A 22,479-nucleotide genomic window follows, 5' to 3' on the forward strand; every position below is an offset into this window, starting at 1 on the left:
ATCTAGACTATAAAAATAAGTAAAAAACAAGCAAAAACAAAACAAAAAACCTCACCTTATATATTGAGAAAACAAATAGCCAGTGTGTCCACCTTTAATTCTAGCACTCTGAAGGCAGAGGCAGGCAGATGTCTATGAATTAGAGCAGCAGTTCTCAACCTGTGGGCCACAATCCTTTTGGGGAGAGTTGCACATCAGATATTCTGCATATTAGACATTTACATTACAATTCATACAAGTAGCAAAATTACAGTTATGAAGCAACAATGAAATAATTTTATGGTTGGGGTCACCACAACATGAGGAATTGTATTAAAGGGTCACAACATTAGGAAGGTTGAGAACCACTGAGTTAGAAGCTAGCCTTGTCAACATAACGAGTTTCAGGCCAGCCAGGGTTATATAGTGAGACCCTATCAAAAAAATGAAAAAAAAGAAAGAAAGAAAATTTAAAAACCAACAAAGAGAAGGTAAGAAAAAACATAATTGAAAAATGCAACATGTAACTAAAACGAGAGTTCTCAAAAAATGAAATATAAATTCCTGAGAAACATTTTTGAGAATGTTCAACATCCTTAGCTGTTAGGGAAATGCAAATTAAAACTAATTTGAGATTTCATCTTACCCCAGTTAGAATGGCTAAGATTATATATATATATAAAGGACAAGTCTGGTGTGGATTCAGGGAAAGAAGAATAGTTTTTCACTGATGGTGAGAGTGCAAACTTATGTAGACAGTACGGAAATTAATGGGGGAGGTTCCTAAAAAGCTAAAAATAGATCTACCACATGATCCAGCAATACCACTATTGGGCATATAACCAAAGGACTACATTTTATACTACAGAGATGCCTGCTATTCATTCATGTTCACTATTGCTCTATTCACAATAGCTAGGAAGTGGAAATGGCCTAGATGTCCATCAACTGATGAGGGGATAAAGAAGATGTGGTACAGTTACATAATGGAATATTATTCAGTCATTAAGAAAAACAAAACTGGGTTGGGAATTTATCTCAGTGGTAGAGTGCTCAAGCCTAGCAAGTGCAAGGCCTTGGGTTTGATCCTCAGCTAAAAAAGAAAACAAAAACAAAACTAGCCAGGTGTACTGGCATATACCTTTAATCCAAGCACTTGGGAGGCAAAGGCAGGCAGATCTCTGTGAGTTCAAGGTCAACTTGGTCTACATAATGAGTTCCAGGACAACAAGGGATATGTAGAGAGACCCTATCTAAAAAAAAAGAAAAGAAAGAAAAAAATTGTGAAAATTTCAGATAAATGGATGGAGTTGGAAACAATCATTCTGAGTTGGATAACCTAGATACAGCATGACAACCATCATATTTTTAAAATTTGTGTATTTTTATCTTTGAATCAGATATGTGTATTCTATATGGAATACCCATGGAGGTCAGGAAATTAGTAAGGGGCTATAGAGGGGCTTTCAAGAGAGGGGAAGAAAACTGGTATATAGGGTTAAAAGGGAATAATGGAACAGGAAGGGTTAAATTTGGGTGGAAGTGGGTAAGGCAGGTTAGGAGGAGGGAATATGGAGAGGTATAAATAACACTAAAGACACTTTGAATAAGTCATATGAAAACCTGATACTGTAAAAGATACTAAAATATACTTATATGGAGAGAGTTAAAACAGAGTTACCTTATAAAGAGACAGCAATATTCCTACTAGGCAGCAGAGGCTAACAAATCAAAAGCCCTGTGATAGGAATGGGTTACATCTTTTGGATTTGTTGGCCAGTGAGTTTACATAGGCTCCTAAACATTACAGGCTTTTTCCCAATGCTATAAGTTACTCTGCAGAACTTTATGGTAAGGCCCTACTGCTGAAGATACCACACACTTCAGTCACAGAACACAGAAAATATTCAAGCTGTCACTGACATAAAAGATGTATCCATAGTTGCTAGTTTTTATAGTGATGGAATGTTCTATACACACTTCCAGGGGAGAAACATTTTTTCTTATACCCACAGATAAGTGTAGTCTTCATCCTTCATCAAGAAAATTTCTCTATGTAACAGATGGAGACCACTATAGAAACCACATTCAATCAAAATGATATATTGTGTACCCTGATAACCTTGCCTGAGGATCAGAGGACAGAGCCAGCAACCAGATTAGACATAGAGGTCAGGCAGTGATGACACACACCCTTAATCCTATCACTAGGAAGGCAAAGATACATCTGGATCTCTGTGAGTTCAAGGCCACACTGGAAACACAGCCAGGTAGTGGTAGCACACACCTTTAATCCCAGTACTGGGAAGCACACACACCTTTAATCCTAGGAAGTGATGTCTGGGAGGGGAAAGGTGTATAAGGTGTGAGGAAAGGGAAACTCACTCTCTTTAAGCTGAGGATTTCATAGAGGTAAGAACTAGTTGCTGGCTGGGCAGTGGTGGCACATGCCTTTAATCCCAGCACTCGGGAGGCAGAGGCAGGCGGATCTCTGTGAATTCAAGGCCAGCCTGGGATACAAAGTGAGTTCCAGGAAAGGCACAAAGCTACACAAAGAAACCCTGTCTCAAAAAACAAAAACAAAAAACAAAAAACAAAAAACAAAAACAAAAAAAAAACTAGTTGCTGGCTGCTCTGCTTCTGTGATCTTTCAGCTTTCACCCTGATATCTGGCTCTGGGTTTGAACAACAAATGAAGGCAGTTTTAAGAGGCAAATTCATAGCACTAAGTACCTCCATCAAAAAAATGGAGTGATTTAATATTAGTAACTTAACAACACACCTGAATGCTCTAGAAAAGCAAGAAGAAACAATAAAAAGAGTAGACAGGAAGAAATAACCAAATTCAGGGCTGAAATCAATGAAATAGAAACAGCATCAGGCTCAGTGCCCTGTGGCCTGGATGGGCAGAAGCCAGTAGGGTGCTGGGCACCACTACAATGAACAGGTATGAAGCGTTGAAATGGGAGAGTAGAATGATTCATGCACTGTGGAGAGAAGTGGAAATAAAGATACAATGGCAGTGAGGAACAGGCTGATATGGGTGGTTTACCTTGCAAAAAGGGGCTATGTGATGTCCCAGTATGTGCTGTCACTGAGGGCCATGTCTGGGTCCGTGGACCTACTGCAGCTGGGGTCTGTTAATGTCTGTGGCCATGATGGATGCCCATGGTCTGGGCTGTCACCGCAGGCCATGTTGGTGTCAGAGGGCCCTGCTGCCTCTAGGGCCATACTGATTTGAGTGGCCTGCACTGCCACTCAGGGCCATGGTAATGTCTTGACCCAAACTGCAGTGGAGAGCCATGTCTGGGTTCGTGTCCCTATCACAGCATCTGGGGTCTGTTTTGATGTTTGTGGCCTGTGTTACCACTGGGGGCCATAGGAGAACTGCCCCATTGGCCTGGGCACCAGAGAGCTGGTCCTGACCCTGACTGGATGCCTCAGTGGGAGAGTTGCCCCCACCTCCTGGGAGAACTGGCCCTGCTCCTCGCCTGAGGAGGGGGCAGTCCTGGTGGAGACCCAGACTGACCAATTCACCTACCACTCAGAGCCACATTCAGGGCTTTGAATTGGCCCATCCTAACATCTACCCCATCTATGACCTGTAGCAGCATATGAAGGGACTGGTCCTTCACAGCAATACCTTCAGGATCTCTATGATTCAGGGTAACAGAAGGATATCTGAGAGGAGTTTTGGTGTCCAGTATTGATGGTGTAGCAGAAGCTAGTGGCCTTGAACCAGACTAACAACTCATTACAGCGGACATTTGCAAGTAAAGCTGTTTGGGCAAAAGGGTATAATGTGTAACATATTGTAGCTCCCAAAATCACTACAACAAATGAGTATGTGATGGAGAGGTGGGAAAGACAGAGAAGTGAAGTAGATTTTGTTTTTGTTTTTCTCACTCACATGTACAATCATGTTTTAGACAGGGTTTCACTGTGTAGCCTTGGCTGTCCTGGAACTTGCTCTGTAGGACCAGGCTGGCCTCGAATTCAGAGATTTGCCTGCCTCTGCTTCGAGTGCTGGGATTAAAGGTGTGTACCACTACCACCTGGCTTTTCTAAAATTAATTAATTAATTAATTAATTAATTTATGTTTTCTCTTGGGGGTTACAAGGATGGAAGGTGGACATAGAAGGACTGAGAAATGAGTGGGATTGTGGTGTGTGAAGTGAAATTTCCAAAGAATCAATAAAATTTATGTTAATAAAAAAGAAACAACAAAACAATAGAAAGAATCAATGAAGTGAAAAGTTTGTTCTTTGAGAAAACTCAACAAAATTGGCAAACCTTAACTCAAATTAACCAAAAGGAGAGGGAAGATACAAATTAATAAAAGTAGAGATGAAAATGGATACATCATATCATTCAACAAGAAAATTCAGGGAATCACAAGGACATGCTTTAGAAATTTTTATTTCATCAGACTTGAAAACCTAAAAGAAATGTATAAATTTCTTGATATATATGACTTACCAAAGTTAAATCAAGATGAAATATGCAATTTATACAGATCTATAACCCTTAGTGAAACAGAAGCTGTCACTAAAAATCTCCCAAACAAAAAAGCCTCAGGCCTGATGGATTCAGTGTAGAATTCTACCAGATCTTGAAAGATGAATTAACACTAATACTCCTCAAATTTATTCTACAGTATAGAAACTGAAGGAACATTTCCAAATTCTTATAAAGCCAGCATTGTCCTGATACCTAAATCACACAAAACTTCCCCCCAAAGAAAATTTTAGAACAATATCCCTTATGAATAGAGATGCAGACATTCTCAATAAAATACTTGAAAACAGGATTCAAGAACACAACAAGATTATTCACCATGAAAAAATAGGTTTCACCTGCAGATGTAGGGATGGCTCAACATATATAAATCAATAAACAATCTATGACATAAACAGACTGAAAGACAAAAACCATATGATCATCTCATTGGATGCAGAAAAAGCCTTTGACGAAATACAGCATTTCTTCATGATAAAAATACTCAACATAATAAAGGCAATTCAGAACACGCCCACACTCACAGCCAACCTCAACCTAAATGGAAAGAAACTCACAGGTCTGAGCAGCTGCAGGACCGCAAGGGCTGCGGGAGCCAGGAAGGACCAGGAAAACCAGCTACACATTTCCACTAAAATCAGGAACAAGACAAGGTTGTCCATTCTCTCCATACCTATTCAATATAGTATTTGAAGTCTTAGCTTGAGCAATAAGACAACTGAAGGAGATCAAGAGAATACAAATAGGAAAGGAAGAAGTAAAAATATCTTTTTTTGCAGATCATATGATTTTATACATAAAAGACATTAATGATTCTACCAAGAAACTTCTATAGCTGATAAACACTCTCCACAAAGTACAAATACAAAATTAACACACAGAAATCCATAGCCCTTTTGCTGAATCCCCATTACACTTTTGGAGGAAGGGGTGGGGGTGGGACAGGAGACTGGGGGGAGCAGGAGGAGGGATGAGATGGGAAGCTGTGGTTGGTATGTAAAATGAATAAAAACATTTTTAAATATAAAAAAATCTATAGCCTTCCTGTATACAAATGATAAATATACTGAGGAAAGAAATCATGGAAACTATTTTTCACAATAGCTTCAAAAAATATCATGAGATAACTCTAACCAAGCAAGTAAAAGACTTGTACAACAAGAACTTCAGGACACTGAATAACAAAACTAAAGACATCTGAAGATAGATCACCCATGCTAGTGGATGACTATTATGAACATGGCCATTTTATCAAAAGCAGTAAATGCAATCCTCATCAAAATTCTAATACTTCTTCACTGAAATTGAAAAAAAAAATTCATATGTAAACAAACAAACACCCAAGGATAGATAAAATAATTCTAAATAATAAAATAACTGCTAGAGGAAACTTCATCCAAGATTTCAAGTTGTATTACAGAGCTATAATAATAATAAAAAAAAGCAGGGTTGGGGATTTAGCTCAGTGGTAGAGCACTTGCCTAGCAAGCGCAAGGCCCTGGGTTCGATACTCAGCTTAAAAAAAATAAAAATAAAAAAGCATGGTATTGACATAAAAGCAGATATGTTGATCAATAAAATCAAATGGAAGACCCAGACATAATTCCACACAATGATGGACACCCAATTTTTGACAAAGAAGCCAAAAAATACACACTGGAGACCAGACAGCATCTTCAACAAATGGTGTTGGTCAAACTGGATGGCTGCATGCAGAAGCATGAAAATAGAAGATTCATATCTATCACCCTGCACACAACTAAATTCTAATTGGATCACACACACTTCAACATAAAGGCCAGATACCCTGAATATGATAGAAGACAAAGTAGGGAATAAGCTTGACTCATTGGCACATGAAAGAACTTTCTGAACAGGACACCAAAAAACACGGGCATTAAAAACAACAGTTAATATATGGAACCTCATTAAGCGGAAAGCTTCTGTGCAGCAAAAGACACCATCATTAAGGCAAAGCAGCAGACTACAGAAAGCTGCCTACAGAATGGGAGAAGACCTTTATGAAAGATACATTTGATAGAGTGTTAATATCTAAACTATATAAAATATCCTGAATGCCAAGAAAATGGGGAACAGAACTAAGCAGATTTCTTGGAAGATGAACCCCAAATGGCTAAGAAACACTTAAAGAAATGTTCAACATCTTTAGCCATCAAGGAAATGTAACATAAAACTACTTTGAGATTTCATCTTACTCCAGTCAGAATGGCCAAGATCAATAAAGCAAATGGCAGCACATGCTAGGGTGATGTGGGGAAAGGGGAACACTTATTCATTGCTGGTGGGAATGTAAACTGGTACAGCCACTACAAAAATCAGTGTGTAGAGGTCCCTTGAAAAGCTGAAAAACAACCTACCTCAAGATTCAGTTATACCACTCTTGGGAACATACCCAAAGGATTCTAAATTTTACTACAAAGACACTTTCACATCCATATTTATTACTGCTCAATTTATAATAGCTAGAAATTGGAAACAGCCTAGATGTCCATCAACTGATGAATGAAAATGAAGTGTTTACACAATGGACTATTATTCAGATGTTAAGAAAAATGAAAGCATCAAATTCGCATATAAATGTGTGAAGCTAGAAAAGTCATCCTGATGAAGCAACCCAGACAGAAAAAATACAAATATTGTATGTTTTCTCTCATATATTGATGTTATCCTTTAATCTTTCTTCTTTTTTTTTTCATTTGATTTTTTTCTGAGGCAGAGTTTTCTCTGTAACAGCCCTGGCTGTCTTGGAACTCACTTTGTAGACCAGACTGGCCTTGAACTCAGAGATATGACTGCCTCTGCCTCCCAAGTGATGGGATTAAAAGCATATGCTACTACTGCCTGACTTTAATCTTTCAGTATTTGTGCCACAATCTGAATACCCATAGAGGTTTGGTACCTAGTAAAGGACCAGGGGGGAGAAGTTCTCCCCAAAATGGGGAAATTAAATACAGTGTCACAAAGAGATAAAGTGGATACTAGAATATGAGGATAAAATAGGGAGAGGAATGAGAGAGAAGGGTAAAAGCAGGAATATGGGGAGGGATAACTGATATTAAAGGCATTTTGAAAAACTGTATGGAAATGCACTACTGTAGAAGCTTCCTAAAACATAGACATATATGAAAGGAATCTAAATGGAGTCACCATATAATGGAAGAGACAATGCATAGACTAGACTGTGGTGATATATTATGTACCCTAATAAAATTTGCCTGAAGGTTAGAGAACAGAACTGTGGTGATATTTTATTTGTGCACCCCAATAAAGCTTATCTGAGGATCAGAGGAAAAAGCCAGCCACTATATTAAACATGGAGATCAGGCAATGGTAGCACATGCCTTTAATCCTAGAATTCAGAAGGCAGAGATTCATTCAGATCTCTGTGAGTTCAAGGCCACACTGGGAACAGAGCCAGGCATGGTGGCACATGCCTTTAATCCCAGCACTAGTTAACCATAGAGGTCTGGAGGTCTATACAGACAGGAAGTGACGGAGCTGAGCAGATAGAGGAAGAAAGATGGCAGGGCACAGAAAGGTATATAAGGCATGAGTACACAGGAAGTAGCTCTCTTTAGACTGAGGAATTCCTAGAGGTAAGAACTTGTAGCTGGCTTGCTCTGCTTCTCTAATCTTTCAGCTTTTGCCCCAATATCTGGATCTAAGTTTTCAATTAATAAGAGAGTTTAGCAATTTGTGTTACACAGAACAAGCCATAGATTAAACATAGAGGTCAGGCAGTGGTGACACACACCTTTAACCGTAGCACTTGGGAGGCAGAGATCTGTCTGGATCTCTGTGAGTTCAAAGCCATACTGGACTATATGAGATTTACTCAGTCTAGGAGAGAAACAGAGCCAGGCACACACCTTTAATTGCAGTACTTAGAAGTCATACGCCTTTAATCCCAGCACTTGAGATCTCATGCCTTTGCTTGGGAAGCACACATGCCTTTAATTCCAGCACTAAGAAGGAAGTGATATGGTGGTTGGAGAAAGGTATATAAGGTTTGAGGAGACATGAACTAAAGTCTTTTAGCTAGAGGCCTTTTCAGGCTGAGGAGGCCTAGAGGTAAGACGTGGCAGTAGCTTGATCCTTTGTCTCTCTCTGATCTTTCAGCATTTACCCCAATATCTGGCTCTGGGTTTTTTATTATAAGACCTTTAAAATTCGAGTTACACTAGACACCTTATGCTAACAAACAAAACTTCCAATGTCTGGAATCATTGAGTCATTGACCAGAGGGGTCCCATGGATACCCATCACCAGGCATCACAGGCAATTGCCAAGGTTATTGTTTTTTTTTTCTACAACCTTATGGTAAGGCCCTATTGCTGAAGACAACATTTATTTATGTCACTGAACATGGAGAAGTTGAGCTGGTGACCAAATAGAAGGTTCATTCCTACTGACTATAGTGTTCATGATGCTGGAACATACTCTGCATGCTACTGAAGAAGGAAAGTAATCATCAATATCACCCAGCTACATACCCTGTGACCTACAAGTGAGACTTACCTGTAAGATATATTGGTGCAATAGTGGCACAAATGTTACATTATTTAAAAATTATATCCAAGGCCCACTCCGTGAAATGAAATGGAACCCATACCTAACATGCTAAAGTGGCCAAGAACCCCAAGACTAAGTAGGTCATGGGCCTACGGGGAAAACTGAAGTGTGATCCTAATTAGTCTTAACAATAAAAACTCAGAGTCAGATATCGAGGGTGAAAGCTGAAAGATCAGAGAAGCAGAGCAGCAGCCACTAGAAACTTCTTACCTCTACAAATCCTCAGACTGAATGGGGGAATGAGATCCTGTCTCCACCCACCTTATATTCCTGTCTCTACATCCTGATTGTACTTGGATTAAAGGCATGCACCACCACCACCTGGCTCTGTATCTCTTAGACTGGTTCAATCTCATGTCGCCCAGGGTAGCCTTGAACTCCTGATCTTCCTGATTCTTCCTTCCAAGTGCTAGGATTAAAGGTGTGTGCCACCAGGACCAGGCCTCTATGATTAAGTAGTGGGTATCTCCAGTCTCTGATCTCCAGGTAAGCTTATTTGTCAGAACACAAACAAAATATCATAAACAGAAAACGTAATATTACTATTCCGCTAAAGGAACATACCAACAAAATGACTCCTAATGACATGCTGCTATACTCATAGATCAGTGCCTTGCTCAAGTCTCATCAGAGAAGCCTCTTCTTGTAGCGGATGAGAACTAACACAGATACACAACTGGACAATGTGCAAAGAGTGAAAGACTTTGGAGCACTCAGTCCTAAATGGAATGTCTTTATCAAACCCCTATTCTCAAGGCTCCATTATCTACATGGAAGAGGAAGAGGAAAGATTGTAAGAGCCAGAGGTGATGGATGACTCCAAGGAAACAGTGTCTTCCAGACACACAGGACTGATGAACATATGAGCTCAAAAAGACTGTTGTTGTAGCATGCACAAGACCTTCACAAGTTCAAGCCAGATGTGGTTCCATCAGTGAGAGGGAGAAGTTGACACAGGCTCCCAACTCTAACCAAGAAGCTATTTGCAATTGATATCTGCTGGCAAATGAAAAGTCAGTTTTCTCCTATGGATTGTTACTGGGTATATCAACTATACTCCAGGGCAGAGCCCATACTCAGGATAAGTTGGCCAACACAAAATGACCTCTATGTTTTTAGTGTGTGTGTGTGTGTGTGTGTGTGTGTGTGTGTGTGTGTGTGTGTGTGTGTGTGTACTTTTTTTCATTTTGGCATTTTTTGTCTTATTGGTTTTACTTTGCTTTGAGTTGTTTAGAGATAGGGTTTCTCTGTGTAAGCCTGGTTGTCCTGGAACTTGCTCTATAGAACAGGCTGGCCTCAAACTCACAAAGATCTGCCTGCCTCTGACTCCCAAGTTCTGGGATTAAAGGCATGTGCCACCACCACTCAGCTTTGTTTTGATTTTCATTTTTGAGTTTCTTTTTCAAAGTGAGGAAGAGATAGAGAGGGAACATAAAGTTGGGTAGGTGCGGAGGATCTAAGAAGAGTTGGGGGAGGGAAAACACATGCTCAAAATATGTTGTATGAAAAGATAGGGAGGTAAGTGCTTGCAAAGTATTTAATAAAATTCAATTGTAATTACAAACAATATAGAAATAGAAGAATTTTTTGGGGGGATGAAGTCTCACTATGTAGCTCTAGCTGCTCTAGAACTAGCTATGTAGACCAGTCCGGCCTTGAACCCACAGAGATCCAACTGCCTCTGTCTTCCAAGTGCTAGAATTAGAGGTGTGCACTATTATGCATGGCTAGAAGGAAACTGTTTATACATGATGAACAGTATGTGTTTAAAACAAACAGGAAACATATTAAACATTGGATACAGTTGCATTTCAAGAACAAAGTAGGCTTATTTGTGTGTATCCCTGTGTGTGAATCACAATACATTAGAGCAATTACTGTTTTCTGTTTACCAGGTCCTGTCAGCATCATTCATATCATCAATATAATAGGTACCACTGGGGTGTTTTTATAGCATGTCAAGAGCTATTTTGCTCTTTGTCAGTAAAACTCTAACTCTCTCCTTAGCTCCTGTGTCATACCCACCTATAGCCTCAGCATATGGATAATATTATAGTCTGAGTATGAGGGAATGGGGCTTTGCATTGAAGTAATAGTCATATAAGTGAAAATGGAAAAATGGGAGGGACACAAAAAGAGAGAATTGGGATACATTTCTGGTGCAGCTAATCAGGGATGTAAAATTAGAGAAGTATAGCCAACCTCAAGGTTACCTCTAGAGAAGAAATTCCCAAGGTCTTTTAATTCTTTCATGTAAATGATCTTAATCTCCACTTACGATTTTGGATGATAAACTAAAGTCTTTCATGTACAGATCCCTAAGAAAATTCACATTCTCATAATACAACATGTCTGTATTTTTTATCATGTATGAAAGTATTAAAACTTTGACTTTTTTGTTAGTATGTCCATAAACATTCATATTACCCATAGGAAGAAAATTCATTTTGGGGAGCTTGTAGGTTGTATCACCTGTCAAAAGCTCTTTAAAGTTTTCATGCCCTCTCATGAAAGAACTAATTACATACCATTAAAGTTCCAGTGGAATTCCCTCGATAACTCAGCCACTTCTTCCCATCGAGACTATACATGATGATAAATTGAGAGATGTAGAGGCTGGAAAATTTCTGACGGGCACCTTGAGTCTTGATGCCATGAATAATCATTGGTGTCAACAGATCTACCTACCAATTAAAACAACAATTTATTTTAATCTATTTTAAAAGTACATATTATATTCTGAAAACAATTAGTTATTGTTATTAATTATCCACTTAGGAAGACTCTAATTCTACAAATTGCCTTGCATGGTCAGGGGAAGTAGGCACAAATGTTGAAATATGAACATATATGTATTTAAAACCCTGGAACATATGGTAGGAATGAGTAGGAAAGGTATTTGTTGAATTATCTATTTCCTGGAAAACCAGATCACTTTCAAATCATTGAGTCATTTCCTCCTCACACACATCCATGGGGCTGCACATATGAACCAGAATGGCCCAATGCTTTAATCAATATTTCTGCACCAGCCAAAACTAATGTCCTCCCCTTCCTAGACTAGCACTATCTCTGTAATACTATCAGGAATAAATCATTACACTTCTTTCAAATGTTAATTGTAAAATTTTTTTCCTGCTTAGTTTTCCCTGACTCAGACAAATTTAGTATGGCTTTATCTGTGTTTCTACTTCATGTTATATATAATAACTTCATTCTAGCAAATTATTGCACTGCATTATAAAGGTGCTTTGCTTGTCTTCTTTTCTTATTGGTCTGAGATCCTTCTTATGTCTCTGTTTATATGTAAAGTGAAGATAATTTTTATCTCAAAAGATTAAAGAGGTAATAGGTATAATATGATGAATCCAGTAACTAACACATACTAAGCAACAAATAAATGTTCCCTCTGTCTCTGGTATTTAACATGGTAGTATGTAAATGCAGATGCTTAGAAAATGCTTTGGAATAAATGAGTGAATAATGGAAGAGTGGTAAGAAATGATAAGTTCCTAAAGAAAGAGAACTGAATGATCAATAGAACAATGAGCCATGCATGCATGGCAAGAGATATAGGTTAAAGTCTTCATAAGCAAGTCAGAGTTAACATTCTCATAGATGCTGTGGTCGTTTGAATAATGGCCCCAATAGGCTCATATAATAGAATGCTTAGTCATCAAGGAGTGGCACTATTAGGAGGTGTGGCTTTGTTGGTGTAGGTATGGTTTCGTTAGAGGAAGTGTATCACTGGAGGTGAGCTTTGTGGTTTCAAAAGCTCAACCAAGCCCCAGTGCCTCTCTCTTCCTGCTGCCTGTGGATCCAGATGTAGAACTCTCAGCTCATCCTCTAGCAACATGCCTGCCTGCATGCTGTCATGCTTCCCCACATGATCATAAAATACACCAAACTTCTGAAACTGTAAGCAAGCTCCAATTAAATGTTTTCCTTTATAAGAGATGCAGTGGTCATGTTGTCTCTTCATAGCAATAGAACACTGACTAAGACAAAAGACATGACCAAATTGCTCTGATCACACAACTTTTTATTTAATGATTCTATCTTCTTGAGTTGATTGTAAGTGACATTTATATATCCATTCACTAAAAGAATATTTCTAGTGCTTACTCTGCACAAAAGATTGTTTGTGGTATAGTGGTAATTAATTCAGGAAAATAATGAAGTAGAATAGTGAGTCATAGAGTGATCCTATCTTTAGATAAGATATCCTTGCCTTCTCCCAGATTAGTATTTCTGATTGAAGATACTCTACTTTTCTTCTAAGTACTATGGTATAATCAACAAAAAATATCATATTCAAGAATCAACATTTGTCCAGAATTGGTTTATACTATTCTTTATGTATCATATAACAGGCTTTTGTTTGTTCATTTACCACTTGCTAATATATTTTCTAGTGAGTCTAATAAAGTTTTGCCAGTCTACCTACATTCTATGATTGATGGATGCTAACTTATCTACTTCCACTTTTTGCTGCATCTCTTTTAAGTTATAACTGGTACCTTTTATATTTTTAACAGTTCATCACATAAAACGTCAACAACTTCACCTATGTATGGAGACAGGTATTTCAGTTTGACTATAATAGATATGTCTCTACTAGGAAGTGAGCAAGGTGTTGCTGTGGGATGTCTTTCTGTATGCTGTGCATATGTGTTGCTCTGATTGGTTGATAAATAAAGCTGCATTGGCCTATGGCAGGGCAGGATAAGGTTGGTGGTACATTCAAAGTGAAGATGAGATGGAGAAGGGTAGAGTCAGGGGAGACAGTAGCTGCTGCCAAATGAGCAACAAGATGCCAGCAGACTGGTAATGCCATGGCCACATGGCAACATACATATTAATAGAATGGGTTAAGTTATAAGAGCTAGCTAGCAAGAAGCCTGATCCATAGGCCATAGAATTTGTAAGTAATATAAGCCTCTGTGTATTTACTTGGGACCAAGCAGCTGCAGGACCAGGCAGGATACAGGAAAACTTGTGCCTACAAATGGTGCCCACACATGGTGGCAAGAGTTCCACGTAAAACCTGAGAAAACTTAAAAGGAGATTCTAAAATGAAGCTAAGAACAGCTTCCTAGTTCATGTCTCTCATTACCAGCCATGTCCCTAGGTCTTGGCAGGCTTCAGCAGCAACATGGCAGGCTGCAATACCAAGAGACTTCTCCCAACCATTGCCTTCTGGCTTGGGAGCACAGCTGGAGGCTTAAAAACACAGGTATAGTTCTATAGCCCATTTCTTAATTGGACTGTTGGACATTTTGATGTCTAATTTCTTGAGTTCTTTATATATTCTGGATATCAGCCCTCTGTCAGATGTGGGGTTGGCGAAGACCTTTTTCCCATTCTGCAGGCTGTCGCTTTGTCTTGTTGAACGTGTCCTTTGCTCTACAAAAGCTTCTCAGTTACAACAGGTCCCATTGATTGATTGTTTCTCTCAGTGTCTGTGCTACTGGTGTTATATTTAGAAAGTGATCTCCGGTGCCAATGCATTCAAGAGTACTTCCTACTTTCTCTTCTATCAGGTTCAGAGTAAATGGATTTATGTTGAGGTCTTTGATCCACTTGGACTTAAGTTTTGTGCATGGTGACAGATAAGGATCTATTTGCAGCCTTCTACACATTGACATCCAGTTATGCCAGCACCATTTGTTGAAGATGCTTTCTTTTTTCCATTGTACATTTTCGGCTTCTTTGTCAAAAATTATATGTTCATAGGTGTGTGGGTTAGTGTCAGGGTCTTCAATTTGATTCCATTGGTCCACATGTCGGTTTTTATGCCAGTACCAAGCTGTTTTTATTATGGTAGCTCTATAGTAGAGCTTGAGGTCGGGGATTGTGATGCCTCCAGAGGTTGTTTTATTGTACAGGAATCTTTTGGCTATCCTGGGCTTTTTGTTTTTCTATATGAAGTTGAGTATTATTCTTTGCAAATCTGTGAAGAATTGTGTTGGTAATTTGATGCAGATTGCATTGAATCTGTAGATTGCTTTTGGTAAGATCGCCATTTTTACTATGTTAATCCTGCCTATCCATGAGCATGGGAGGTCTTTCCATTTTCTGACATCTTCTTCAATTTCTTTTTTCATGGACTTAAAGTTCTTATCATATAGGTCCTTCACATGCTTAGTTAGAGTAACCTCAAGGTATTTTATATCATCTGTGGCTATTGTAAAGGGTGATGTATCTCTGATTTCCTTCTCAGTCTGTTTGTCTATTGTATATAAGAGGGCTACTGATTTTTTTGAGTTGATCTTGTATCCTGCTATGTTGCTGAAGGTTTTTATTAGCTGTATCAGTTCCTTGGTTGAATTTTTAGGGTCTCTCATATATACTATCATGTCATCTGCAAATAGGGAAAGCTTGACTTCTTCCTTTCCAATTTGTATCCCCTTAATCTCCTTATATTGTCTTATTGCTCTGTTTAGAACTTCAAGTACTATATTGAATAAGTATTGGGAGAGGGGACAGCCTTGCCTTGTTCCTGATTTTAGTGGTATTGCTTTGAGTTTCTCTCCATTTAGTTTGATGTTGGCTGTTGGATTGCTGTAGATTGCCTTTATTAAGTTTAGGTATGTTCCCTGTATTCCTGATTGGTCCAGGACTTTTATCATGAAGGGGTGTTGGATTTTGTCAAATGCCTTTTCTGCATCTAGTGAGGTGATCATGTGGTTTTTTTCTTTGAGTTTGTTTATATGGTATATTACATTGATGGACTTTTGTATGTTGAACCACCCTTGCATCCCTGGGATGAAGCCTATGTGATCATGGTGGATACTTGTTTTGATGTGTTCTTGGAGTCTGTTTGCCAGTATTTTATTGAGTATTTTTGCATCAATGTTCATGAGGGAGATCGGTCTGTAGTTCTCTTTCTTTGTTGCATCTTTGGTTTAGGAATCAGGGTAATTGTAGCCTCATAGAAGGAGTTTGGTAAGGTTCTTTCTGTTTCTCTTATGTGGAACAATTTAAAGAATATTGGTATTAAGTCTTCTTTGAAGATCTGGTAGAATTCTGCACTGAAACCATCTGGTCCAGGGTTTTTTTTTGGTTGGGAGACTTTTAATGACTGATTCTATTTCCTTAGGGGTTATTGGACTATTTAAATGGTTTATCTGGTCTTGATTTAACTTAGGTATGTGGTACCTATCCAGAAAATTATCCATTTCTTTTAGATTTTCCAGTTTTGTGGAGTAGAGGTTTTTGAAGTATGACCTGATGATTCTCTGGATTTCCTCATTGTCTGTTGTTATGTCCCCCTTTTCATTTCTGATTTTGTTAATTTGGATGTTCTCTCTCTCTCTGTCTTTTGGTTAGTTTGGATAAGGGCTTGTCTCTCTTGTTGATCTTCTCAAAGAACCAACTCTTTGTTTCATTAATCCTTTGTATTGTTCTCTTTATTTCTATTTTATTGATTTCAGCTCTCAGTTTGATAATTTCCTGGCTTCTGTTCCTCCTGGGAGACTTTGCTTCTTCCTGTTCAAGGGCTTTCAGGTTTGCTGTCAAGTCATTAGCATGAGATTTCTCCAGCTTCTTTATGTGGACATTTAGTGCTATGAATTTCCCTCTTAGCACTGCTTTCATAGTGTCCCATAAGTTTGGGTATGTGGTGTATTCATTTTCATTGATCTCTAGGAAGTCTTTAATTTCTTTCTTTATTTCTGAGAATTCTCAACAGAGGAAGTTCAAATGGCTGAAAGACATTTAAGGAATTGCTCAACATCCCTAATTATCCAGGAAATGCAAATCAAAACGACTCTGAGATACCACCTTACACCTTTCAGAATGGCTAAGATCTAAACACAGAAGACAGCTTATGCTGGAGAGGATGTGGAGTAAGGGGAACTCTCCTCCACTGCTGGTGGAAATGCAAGCTTGTACAGCCACTTTGGAAATCAATATGGTGCTTCCTTAGAAAATTGGGAATCCATCTCCCCCAAGACCCAGCTATAGCACTCTTGGGCATATACCCAAGGAATGCTCAATCATACCACAAGGGCTTTTGCTCAGCTGTGTTCATATCTGCATTGTTTGTAATAGCCAGAACCTGAAAACAACCTAGATTCCCTTCAACTGAAGAATGGATAAAGAAAATATGGTACATATACACAATGGAGTACTACTCAGCAGAGAAAAACAATGACATCATGAGGTTTGCAGGCAAATGGATGGATCTAGAAAAAAATCATCCTGAGTGAGGTAACCCAGACTCAGAATGACAAACATGGTCTGTACTCACTCAGAGGAGGATACTAGGTGTAAAACAAAGATGACTAGACTGCTAAACAACTCCAGGGAGGCTACCTAGAAAACGGGACCCTAGGAAAGACACAGGGATCACCCAATGACAGAGAAATGGATGAGATCTACATGAACAACCTGGACGAGAGTGGGAGAAATAAAGGACAAGGTTTGAGGGAAGGGAAGCTTGGGGGAGCAGGAGATCCCAGCTGGATCAGGAACAGAAAGGGAGAACAAGGAATGGTAGACCATTATGGATGAGGACCACATGAGAACAGGAGTGGGCAGAGTGCTGGAGAGGTCCCCTGAGGTCCACAGTGATGCCTCCTCTATAGACTGCTGGCAGTGGTCGAGAGACAGCCTGATCTGATGTAGTCTGGTGATCAGATGGCCAAACACCCTGATGGTCCGGCTGGAACTCTCATGCAGTGACTGATGGAAGTGGATGCAGAGATCCTCAGCCAGGTCCCAGGTGGAGCTCCGTGTGTCCAGTTGTCGAGAAGGAGGAGGGACTGTGGGAGTGTGAATTGTTGAGCCCAGGATTGGAAAAAGCATGGGGACAAAAGGCCAGATGAATGGAAGCACATGAATTGTTAACCAAAGGCTGTGGAGCCCCCAGCTCTGGATAAGTGAGATAGGTGAGTGGCTTGGAAATGGGAGGCATCCAGGCTGTGGACCTGGACCTGTCCTTAGTGCATGAGCTGGCTGTTTGGAACCTGGGGCTTACACAGGGACACTTTGCTCAGCCTGGAAGGAGGGGACTGGACCTGCCTGTACTGAATCCACCAAGTTTAAATGAATCCCCAGTGGAGTCTTGGCCCTGGAGGAGATGGGAATGGAGGGGAGGGGAGGGGAGGGGAGGGGGAAAAGGTGGGGGTGAGGGCGGGAGGGGGGAGAACAGGGGAACCCATGGTTGATGTGTAAAATTAAAACACAAATATAATTTAAAAAAGGGGAAAAAACCCACAGGTATACTACTTAATACTATTTCCCAGAATTAGGGAGGGAAGTGTGACTCACTGATACCTGTACCATGTTGAAAAACCAAGTGGGGCAGGGCCAGCAGCCAGGGCTGCTGCTGCTTCATTCCTAGCCATGCTACAGTTTAAAACAATGATCAGAAAATGATTATAGGTACATAAAGAGACAGTAAATATAATATAAAAATTAAGCCACATAAAGATGAAAATTACAAAAAGAATCTGGATACTGTCTATTATTATTTTGTCCTTGGGATTTTTAATTGCAAAGTACATTTGATTGTAGGGATTACTCAGTTAAACCTATGTATGTATACATACATACATACATATACATACACATATACATACACATACATACATACATATATATGTATATATATGTATATTTGTGTGTGTGTGTTTGTGTGTGTGTGTGTATGGTTTTTCAAGACAGGGTTTCTCTCTGTAGCTTTTGTACCTTTCCCGGAACTCACTTATTAGCCCAGGTTGGCCTCACAAATATCTGCCTGCCTCTGCCTCCTGAGTGCTGGGATTAAAGGCATGCGCCACCACCACCTGGCTGCAATATGTATATTTTAAAGGTATCTTGACTTCAAAATTTGTGTGTAAGGACATGTTGCTTTGGAAAAGATGTTCTGCTTTGGTTTTCACAGAAGTTACCTGCTGCCTCACCAGGGGCAGTTTTTTAAGGCCAAAGCTGGAATAGCTACCCACTACAGATGAGAACCTGTGGATTTCTTCCAGGCTAATATGGTTTGTTCAACCAAGACCCCCTGAAAGGTCAATACAGCCTCAAAGACTATATTTACAACCAAGATTTAAGTATAATTCTTAATTTTCTCAGGATCCCCATAATATTGCCAGTGCCCTCAACCAGCAGGAAGTAGTATAAGAAACTACACCCCAATTCCCAAAACATTGTTCATACATATTTATTTTTATTTTAAGTATGTTGATTTTAAATGCAATCTCTTTCTAAAGAAGAAAAGAGGATATATATATATACATATATACATATACATATATATATATACATATATATATTAGGATAAAAGGGTAGATTATTGAATCTATTTTTAAAAAGCAACAACTCATTTGAAATATTTTACATTGCTATAGATTTTAGTTTATTGATACAAAATTAAAGTTAATTTTGTTATACCGTATGCATATTTTTACTCTTGTTTAAAGTATTATGTTTATGCAATTAATTTAAAATTATAAAATATAATTAAGAAATACAGATTAATAATCATCTAGAATAATCAAACTTATAGTCATGTTAGTTAAGTTTTTAGGTATACATAGATATATTTCAATTAGGTAGGTAATCTTCAAACACTTCAAATGCCTATAGAATATGACATTTAAAATGTTTTAAGAACTTAGACTTTTCTGGACATTGAGACATGTCTGCTCCTGGCAGTACCAATCTAATTCAGAAAATATGATGGGCATTGAAGAAATTCATTATGGAGTTTGCTTTCTTTGGGCAAAAGTAAGCCACTGGGCAAAAAAGGGTCTTTGATGGAGTTGAAGACTAGATAGTTACAATTTTCCTTAGTTATGATAAAAGATAAATTAGATATAAAACTTTAGACTCACAAAAATAGATGATAGAATATTTTATTTAATTTTGCCAAATACAAATATTGTAACTGTAATTCTTGCTTGACAACTGTTTTGTTATATGTAATTCTACTATGTTAAAGTTAAAACCTTCATTTTTGATTAGACAGAAAAGGGAAAGTGCTGTGGGATATCTTTCTGTATGCTGTAAATATGTGCAGTTCTCACTGGATAATAAGTAAAGCTGTTTACCTATGGCAAGAAAGCTTACAGCCAGGTGGGAAATACAAGCAGAGATACAGAGAGAAGAAGAGTGGAGTGGGAAGAGATGCCAGCCACTGCTGAAGGAGCAACAAGATTCCAGCAGACAGGTAATGCCATGGCCATGTGGTAACATATAGATTAATAGGAGTGGGTTAATTTAAGATGAAAGAGTTAGCTAGTCAGAAGCTGAAGCCATTAGGCTATACACTTAGAAAATAATATAAGGCTCTGAGTGATTATTTTATAAACATCTTCAGGACCACAGGGCCAGGCGGGTCTGGAGAAACTTCCCTCTATAAGGTGTTAATAAGTTTCACTGTATACTATGTTAGTTTTCAGGCAACAAACATTGCAAATCTGACAGCTGCATAACTCAAAGGGGGCTGCCAATTACCTGCTGCTGATTGTTTAGTACTCCTTGCCTAGTTCTTTTCAAGCCAATTCAAGCACTTGTGTACCTATGGGTCATACTGTTTTATACCTTTTAGGTTTTGTCAGCATAATGGATGCCTATCTGAACTCCCCTCCTTGTAAACATCTCCCTAAACTCCCACTTTGCTTATCTGTTCTAAGTGGAACAGATGACATCAACTCCCTTAAGATATAGTATTCTGTAACTTAAGAAAGATTGAATGATAATACAATTAAAGGGATTTGTAACTGGTTTAATTACCACAGTAACCATTGAGAAATGACTATCAAGCTAGAATGGACATTGTGCACATCATATAATATAATGGTTCATATTAGGGTGCAAGAGCCCTGGCACAGGTATTTTTTGTGGGTGTGATTTGTAATGCTATGTAATATCTCTGTGTTTTTGTGTTCTTAATTGAAACGATTAATACTAGCATCTAGTTCATAAGTGACAAGGATTTAATAGCTTGGTTTGTGTTGAGCACATACTAAGGAAGTCTGTCTTAATATTTTGATCATGACTTTGCTAGAGTAGTAATAAAAGTTCACAGATGTATTAAGTAATTGATGTGAAATTGAGAAGAACAGGAAATACTTTGGGACAAAAAAGCTTGGCCAGTTAAAGTAATGGTCCAGATCTGGTAAATAGAAACTTAACAGAATATGTCATTCAGAGTTCACTATTTACTGTTTGTGGCGCTATAAGGGAGACAACTTGTGTTTGGGTAGAGAGGATGAGTTGGTACTTCCAAGTTGTCCTCAGCATCCATGTTTCATGGGAAGAGACCCCACCTCAGAAAAAGATTTTACTTATCTGCCTTTGAAGGAGTTATGGGTCTGATTGATATTAGAATATCATATTATTTGGGGGGTATGTTTATTTAAATAAAATGTGATATTAAGATGAATTTCATGGGCCAGTTACATGGATCATTGAGTAATGTACTTGCTGTGTAGGCATAAAGATCTGAATTTGGATCCTTAGCACCAATATAAAACCGAGATACAGAAACTGGTACAACGAAAACAATGTAGAGGTTCCTCAAAAAGTTAGAAATAGAACTACCAGAACTATCACATGATCTAGTTATACCACTCTTGGGCATATACCCAAAGTTCTCCATTTTATACTATAGAGATGCCTACTGCTCATCCATGTTCATTGCTGCTCTACTCACATTAGCCAGGAAATGGAAATGGTCTAGATGTCCATCAGCTGACAAATGGATAAAGAAAATGTGGCACATTCACAAAATGGGACATATAGCTATTATAAAAATGAAATTATGACATACTGAAGCAAATGAATGTAGCTGGAAAAAAATCATTCTAAGTGAGGTAACCTAGGCCAGACAGAAAGGCAGATGTTACTTGTTTTCTCTAATTTGTGAATATTAGCTTTGAATTTGTAGAAATATGTGTTTCATTTGGGATATTCATACAAGTTGGGAAGTTACTTAGGGGCCATGGAAGGGGGCTTTCATGGGAGGGGAGATAGAACACATTAGTAAAAGGGTTAAAAGGGAATTATGGAAAAGGAAGGGCTAAATTTGGGTGGGGATAGGAAGGACAGGGAAAAGAGGGTAAATAACACAAAAGGCCTTTGGAAAAAGTCATATGGAAACCTACTGTGATATTTTGAAAAAGAATGGCCCCCATAGGCTCATATATTTGAATTCTTGTTCATTAGGGAGTGGCACTACTTGAGAGTCATTAGGAAGTATGGCCTTGTTGGAGTAGGTACGGCTTTGTTGGAGGAAGTGTGTCACTGGGGGTGGGCTTTGAGGTTTCAAAAACCCAAGCCAGGTCCAGTGTCATTCTTTTCTTGCTATCTGTGGATACAGATGTAGAACTCTCAGCTACTTCTTCAGCACCAGTATGCCTATATGTTGCTATGCT

General features: G+C 38.7%; 1 protein-coding gene across 1 annotated transcript in view; it reads right to left on the reverse strand.

Moving 5' to 3' along the window:
* F8 (coagulation factor VIII) overlaps nucleotides 1-22,479 on the reverse strand; it is a 186,458-nt gene that overhangs the window by 49,308 nt on the left and 114,671 nt on the right. Inside the window, exon 22 of the mRNA XM_036175252.1 lies at nucleotides 11,620-11,775. Within this exon, the coding sequence (XP_036031145.1) occupies nucleotides 11,620-11,775 (156 nt within the window). The remainder of the gene's footprint in view (nucleotides 1-11,619; nucleotides 11,776-22,479) is intronic.

Source organism: Onychomys torridus, chromosome X (genome assembly GCF_903995425.1).
Source record: "Onychomys torridus chromosome X, mOncTor1.1, whole genome shotgun sequence".
Classification (NCBI taxonomy): Eukaryota; Metazoa; Chordata; class Mammalia; order Rodentia; family Cricetidae; genus Onychomys; species Onychomys torridus.